The 7,892-nt window shown below is 33.1% G+C and overlaps 1 protein-coding gene across 1 annotated transcript in view; it reads left to right on the top strand.

Moving 5' to 3' along the window:
* The first annotated feature begins 3,906 nt into the window (after nucleotides 1-3,906).
* LOC103270985 (NKG2-A/NKG2-B type II integral membrane protein-like) overlaps nucleotides 3,907-7,892 on the top strand; it is a 23,230-nt gene continuing 19,244 nt past the window's right edge. Inside the window, exon 1 of the mRNA XM_008068466.2 lies at nucleotides 3,907-4,093. Coding sequence (XP_008066657.2) covers nucleotides 3,907-4,093 — 187 coding nt within the window. The remainder of the gene's footprint in view (nucleotides 4,094-7,892) is intronic.

The raw sequence follows: 7,892 nt of genomic DNA, 5'->3' as shown, positions 1-7,892 counted from the left end.
AGGGAGGGCACCCAGAACTCTATAGGGAAGGAGCTGAGGGCCTCTGTGGGTAGTGGTGACTTGGGGTCGGGTGAGGCCCTTCAGTCAGGGAAGGGGCCCAGAGCTCCGAGAGGCGGACCCAAGGGCCTCCATAAGCAGAGGCAGCTTGAGGCACCTCTGGGAACTTCAGCCAGGGTGGGGGTCCGGAGATCTGAGGGAAGAGTGCCGAGGTTCTACACGGGCAGCAGCAGCTTGAGGCGTAAAGTATTATTTACACGAATACTATTTATTCTGTTGGAAACTTCTGGACTTCCTGTAACAGCCAGTATGGATTGGAGTCTGTCATAGCAGCAGTGATCATCCTTAGCTGTCAAGAAATGACTCAATTTTCAAACATAAGTAAGCTTTTTTATGGTGTATATAGAGAAAAAGCATAAAAAAGATAAATTCAAAAAATAATATAAGTGCAAGATGAGTTACACTCACAAAGAAAAGATTTAAAGTTAGTAAACTTTGATATAGATATTAAAGAATGTACTAGAGTAGGCCCTCCTTATTTGCAATTTGATTTTCTGTGATTTCAGTTACTCAGGATCAACCACAGCCAAAAAATAGCAAAAAAAAAATTAGGATTAATGATTTTTAAATTGTGTAATGTTCTGAGTAGTATGAGCAACTTTTTGAAGTAAGCATCTGTCCCACCTAAGACATGAATCATTGCTTTGTCAGAGTATTCACACTGTCTATGCTACTACTAGTCACTTAGTAACTGTCTCAGGTATCAGATAGAAAGTCTTGCCATGGTGGTGCTTGTGTTCAAGCATTTAGGTTACTTAATAATGGCCCCAAATGCAAGAGTAGTGATGTAGGCATGTTGTTATAATTATTATTTTATATTATGGTTATTGTTTATCTCTTGTGTAAGCAAAATGTATAATAAGTTAAACTTTATTGTAGGTTTGTATGTATAGGGAATACATAGTTTATACAGGAATTTGTACTATCTGGGGTTTCAGGCATCTACTGGGGTCAATGTCTCCCACCAGGATAAGAGGAAACTACAGTATTCAGTTTTCATGATAATCAACTCTTTGTAATATTATATAATGCCATTATTTGGTTTCATAGTAGTAATTCTTACAATATATGGAAAAATGCTCTTGTTTCATTCAATAATCCTAAAAAATATAACAGAAATCCATTTTTATTCATTACTACGTAGGAGAGTCAGATCCTGGTCAGCATAACTGTGTAACACTTTACTCAGATGTACTTGAGCCACGTAGGTGTGGATCTTCTCAAAAATACAGTTGTAAGCATACACTTTAATAATAAAGCACCTGAGTTTGGAATAATTTTATATTGCATTAAATGGAAGTAATATGATTGCAATAAATTGTGTTGTGTGTTATAATCGGGAATGCTGATCTATTTTACAATTAATAAATGTTTAACCCTTCCCAGATACATTTATTTTTAACAAGGTGAATCTAAAGATTAAATAATTTGTTTTAAAAAATAAAATCAAATGCAGAAATTTAAGAACTAATACAGAGAAGTCAAGAATATAACTTTGTCGATGATGGTGTCTGTGCCAGCTACAGTAAGTTGAAACTGTAGTAATTTCTCGTAATAATTAGTGACTAATATCAGTAAATACTTGTTGATAATGTTATCATGCTTTTTAATTTATTCTATCATAATAGAGTGTCATAATAAGGATATGAAGGAAAGACGTATGCAAGTTAAAATTTAGCACTATCGTCTAAAATTGTTTTTTAAACTGTTGGGGCACTCTTAACAAGGCTTAAGTTGGCAATATTTGTGATTGAAATTGAAAAAAGTTTATATATGTAGTAACTCTCTACACTCCATGGCTTGTAGAATATAAAAACAGTATCTCAGAGGCACTTGAAAATGAACAAGGTAATGACACATGTTCAAAGTCTATTTTGTTCATTTAATAGGAGCTCTAATCTCCTGCAGTTTGGAGGTGTGTAATGTGAAAAACTTATTTCAAAATAGCCCATGCATGAGAATTTCCTGTTCAAACCTTCAGTGATAGATTGATGAGAAATCAACTTTTTCCATTCTTATCTCATTGTGAGCCTTCACAGGATAGTCTGTGAAGATCACAGACATTGTTTCTACTTGTTCTGGATATATGGCTTTAAATTTCACCTTTTATTCCAGCCTTTTCACTAAAGGATTTGTGATGTCTTGGGACAGAAGGTACTTGCAACAACTTTCCATCTCTCTACTAGTCTACCTCATTTAGTGGGAGATTGCAAACATTAGATTTGATGTAATGGAGGTGCATTCACACACAAATTAAAATCAGAGTGTAAATTTGGTATCTTTATTTGAATAAGTCAGGATAGAACCCTGAAATGTGAAATATGTTGGAGAATTTCTTAAAATTTTCAAATTATTGTCTGTGGAAAGTAGTTAATTACATTCACACATATTAGGATTTGTCAGTCCATATTATTTACGTGACCTATAAATAGCATAACTATCAAGTAATTTTCAATTTTTGTCATCAGAACATTGTGTATCTTTGAATAATATAATATTTTATATTTAGGCTAACCATTGTACAGCGCTTGTTAAAGTAAATAAATTAATGAAAGTTAAATACACTATTATCAGACCCTAAAGTAGATTTTTAAAAATCAATTTTTGTTTTTTAATAAAATAGAGGATAAGGTAGATTACATAAAATACTAAATTTCATTAAAAGTATTTTGAAAAATACCTTTTAAAAGTTGGGCAAAATATTGCAAAAGGATATATCACATTTCTGTAAGAGACTTCTCTAATGATTTAGTTTTCATGCTTTAACTGACATAAATCAAAAAAATAACATACCAATCGTGACGAATATAATAAATATAATAGCTGATATTTATTGAAAACATTATGTGCCAATTTGGCAAATGTTTTACATGCATTACATTTTATATTCTCTTATGCTCACTTATCATTGATAAGCTGGGTTATTAGATACTGAATAACTTTTTAAAGGGCACACATTATAAACTTCAAAGTAGGAATTAATTCTAGACCTCTCAAACTCCAGATTCCATTGACTAAATTACTAGATTAAATTATCTGAATTATTGCAAATACACAACTAAGAGGACCCTGACTCATTTTGACAGTCAAGGAATCTTCTTGTAATGTTAAACCAAGAGAGTTTTTACATAAATGTCTATATTTTTATTTATTACTTTTTGGCTTTACATTTTAGCCAGGAAATAATAGCCAATACTTCTATGAAATAAGTATTTTTAAAAGTTTTCATCTCTCCAATACTGTTATACATGCTTATTATGTCATGTAATATTTTCCAAAATATAAAAATTGTTACATTCTTAATAATTTATGAGAACCCATCAGCCTTTCAAAAAACCCATTTGCAACCATTACTTCATTACAATAAGTGACTGCAAGTTATCAAATAAAAGTTCATTAGCAAAACTATAATGTATATGTCAACATTCATGTTTTCATGTAAAGAAAAGTCTTAACAAAGTTTGGATTTCAAAATTACGAAAAACTATATTAAAAATTTCAATACAGGAATTGTCTTGTATTGACATTAAAATATATTTGTGAGTCAGACTTAACTAATTTATATATATGAATTCGTGGTTTTTTTTAGTTTACTAATTTATTGCTTTTCATTGTCCCAGCAATAATATTTTGTCAAAAGTATAAACCTTTAAAAAATATATTTTTCTCTAAGAAACTAGGAAATTAGAGTAAAAACTGTAGATGCCTCAATGAAAATTAAGTATCAGTACTTTCTCTCCATTTTGCTCCTTTTGACTGTGCTAGACATGTTGTCATTATAAACTATGTATTAACCTCTTAAGCACTGTTATTATACAGAAGAGGTCCTGATAACACACAGCAAGAAGGATGGATAATCACAGAGTAATCTACTCAAAACTGAATTTGCCCCCAAACCCGAAGAACCAGGAGAGAAAATCTAAGGGCAATAAAAGCTCCATTTTAGTAACTGAACAGGAAATAACCTATGTGGAATTAAGTCTTCAAACTGCTTCTCAGGATCTTCTAGACAATGACAAAACTTTCCACAGCAAAGGTAAGGCATTTCATAGATCCTCTATATAATTGTCCAGGATGAGCAGCTTGGGTAACAGGATATGGGATAAGAGCAGTTAGCGTTTACATATTTTTTATTGGTGAATATCAGAGTTCCAAGACGAGTTATGCTATTTTATAATAAAATATGGATGCTATTTTTACCCGGACATTGTTGAAATCTGTAGTTTTTGTATAGTAAATCACAGAGCATTATATTTACTCAAAATGCAATGGTACACTCTAAGAAAAACATTGTGGGTTATGCAGCTTGGGGTCCAAGTTTATCTGTAGGATTCTTATGCATGTGGGTTCTCTTGTCTGCAAATCTTCTCAATAACTGTCTCCATCTGTCTTATCTCTGTGTTTTTATTTCTCTTCCTATTGATTTATCATCACCTCCAGAGAAGCTCATTGCTGGCATCCTGGGAATTACCTGTTTGGCATTAATAGTGACCATGGTAGCAATAGTTATTATTCTTTGTAAGTCTTTTTTGGAAAAATAAAGGAAAGCTTCTCACCTAAATGAATACAAGTGCCTCTAAAGATTTTACAATATCAGGGAATAGAATTCTAATTTTTGCATTTGTTTTTGAACTAAATGTGGAATGATTGTTCTGAATTTGTCAAAAGTATAAATGAAAGAATAATTATAAAAAAGTCTTCGTTTTAAATTAGATGTGTATGTTCTGATTTCAAATTCCAAAAAGATGTTTTACAAATTGAAAAACCTTACAGAGAAATAGAAATTAATTTTTGAAAGTTGGCTAAATCAAGTACTGTATGAGACATTGAATTTGTTTCTTTGTACTATTAAAATATTTTTAAAAAATCCCAAATAAGCCGGGCTCGGTGGCTCAGCCTGTAATCCTGCGCTTTGGGAGGCTGAGGTGAGTGGATTGCCTGTGCCTGCGGATTCGAGACCCGCCTGGGCAACTTGGCGAGACCTCATCTTTATAATAAATCAAAAAGTTAGTGGGACATGGTAGTGTGCGCCTGTAGTTCCAGCTACTTGGAAGGCTAAGGCGGAAGGATCGCCGGAGCCCAGCAGGTCAAGGCTGCGGTGGCCAGGAGTGGTCACTGCACTCTAGTCTGGGTGACAGTGAGACTCCAACTTAAAAAGAAAACAAATATATATATATATATTTAATAAAAAAATATATATATGCTTGATAGTATGAGATTATAGTGTATTTTTGGAACATTTTCATGTGAACTTAAAAATATAAATATTCTGCATGTTAAGAGAATATATTTGTGTGTTCATATATGTGTTGGTCAACTGCATAGTTTAAATCTTCTAGAGGCTCACTGCAATAACTGTGTTATAAACTGTGCAAGTGCTAAATCCTTGCTTTTGATGACCTACTTATTTCTTTCAATTCTATGTTGAACTTGTGTTACCCTATGCATATAAATTACTTATAAACTATTACTAACGACAAAGTAATAAAAGTATTTTTAAGTCGCATCCTTTTTCATTTCCAATAATGCTTTTCTGTTACATTATGACAGGAAATCAACTACAGCAGTTTTATGAGTTTGTGTTGCATGGTATATGTTTTAATGTCTCTGGTTAAATTTTTCTTGATACTTATATTAAGTGGATGTCTCCTTCAAAGAACAGAGTACCACATGTTCACACTCATAAGTGGACCGTGAACGTTTACCATGATACTATAAGAAGGGAATGGCAGCAGCGGGATACTGCCAGGTCGGGGGTGGGGAGGACACATCATCAATACGGGTACCTGATCTCAAACCAGGCAAAGTGGGTCCCAAAGGGAGGACAAACTTCTTCTGTAAGATGTCCACTTGTATACCTAATCCTGAATTGAAACCCATATCTTTAAAATAAAATATAAAAAATAAAAAAATAAAGGGGTTTCTCACTAAGACAATAAACAGTTATGTTTAATATAAAAACCTTTTGTATTTAAAAGATTATGCTATTTGTATATATTAAAGCTGTCCAATTTTTAAATATATTTATTCTAAATACTTTATTTGTATGCAAATGCATTATTTAATATAATTAGTTATAATAAAACAGTTAATTTGAATAGTACATTATCAAGTTTTTAAATTCTAATTTATTGTTTTAATCTTTTCACAATGTTTTTATTGTTTATAATACATAGATGTGATAATTTAATATGCTTTGTATATTTATTATTATCCTGCATTTATACATTCCTTGCTCGTTAATGTCTAAGAGATTAGCACTCATAACCTACGAAGACAGTGGAAAGATGTAACGTTCCTTGCTATTGTTTGAGTCTCCCCCAAACTTCATATTGAAACTTAATCCCTATGTGGTGGTTTTAAGAGGTGGGCCTTATGTTAAGTGAGAATACTATGAGGATTTGTCATCATAAATAGATTTGTGCCTTAGAAAAATGATGGAGGGAACTAGCATTCACCTTTTGTTTTTATCCCTTCTGCCTTCAGCCAATTGAAGGTACAACAGCAAGCATCATCTTAAAAACAAAGAGCAGACCTTACCAGATACCAACCCAGCCAGCATATTAATCTTGAGCTTTTCTGTTTACATAGCTGTAATATATATATATATATATTGCTTACAAATTGCCCAGTATGTGGCATTTTGTCATAATGGCACAAATGAACTCAGGCCACTCGCCACTTTTATTTATTGATTATGCCGTATTTGTCTTCTGAATTCTAGTACAAATATATTTTAAAGCTTGAAATTTTGTAATTAATATTTTATCCATTCAAAATAAATTTGTGTAGTACATTCTTTTCTCAATTCTCCTTTCTGCTTATTCAAAATTTTATTGGGAAGAAGTGCATCATCTTTAGAAGATACATATCTTCGAAATACATATATCTTTAGGTATATTTAAATCTTATTTTATCGTAGAGATGTGACGTACAAATAAGAATTTACCTACACAAGTAAGCTACCTGCACGTGAAAGGTGAAGTCTGGGCTACCATCTGGCCCACCTGGCTTCATTTGCTCTACATTGGGACCAGACATCCTTTGTGGTGTAACATGCCCGCCTCCCTCCCTCTCTTCCCTGGAAGTGACCAGTGATTGTCCATCTCTCCCTTGTGCTAATGTGATTATGTTCAGGTCCCACATATGAGTGAGAACATGTGGTATTCAGTTATTTGTTTCTGTGACACATAATTAAGTGTGATGATCTCCAAGTCCATCCAATTTGCTGTGAAGTGAATGCTTTATTCTTCTTTATAGCTATATAATTCTCCATTGTGTATATGTATATTTTCTTTATTCAGTACATTTTTAATGGGCGGTAGGGTTGGTTTTACATGTTTGCTATTGTGAATAGTGTAGCAATAAACATGCATGTTCAAGTTTTTTTTTTGTAGAATTATTTATTGTTCTCCAGGTATAATCCCAGAAAAAAGGTTGTAGGATTGTATAGAAGATCAATTTTTGGTTCTTTTAGGAACTATCACACTGCTTTCCACAGAAGTTGAACTAGCATGCTCTCCAACAGTTTAGAAGTGTTCCCTTTACTCTGCACGTGTGCTAGCATCTATTGTTTTTTGATTTGTTAATGATGGCCATCCTCACAGGAATTAGGGGGTATCTCACTGTAGTTTTATTTTTTATTTATTTATTATTTTTTTTTGAGTTGGAGTCTCACTCTGTCGCCCAGATTGGAGTGCAGTGGCCACTTCTGATCACCGCAGCCTCGATCTGCTGGGCTCCGGCGATCCTTCCGCCTCAGCCTTCCAAGTATTTGGAATTACAGGCATGTGCTACCATGCCTGGCTGATTTTTTGATTTATTGTAGAGATGAG

The sequence above is a fragment of the Carlito syrichta genome, unplaced genomic scaffold, assembly GCF_000164805.1.
Source record: "Carlito syrichta isolate Samal-C Ts95f unplaced genomic scaffold, Tarsius_syrichta-2.0.1 Scaffold311000, whole genome shotgun sequence".
Lineage (NCBI taxonomy): Eukaryota > Metazoa > Chordata > Mammalia > Primates > Tarsiidae > Carlito > Carlito syrichta.
Note: the sequence above shows the minus strand (reverse complement) of the source record. Positions and strands in the feature narration are given on the sequence as shown.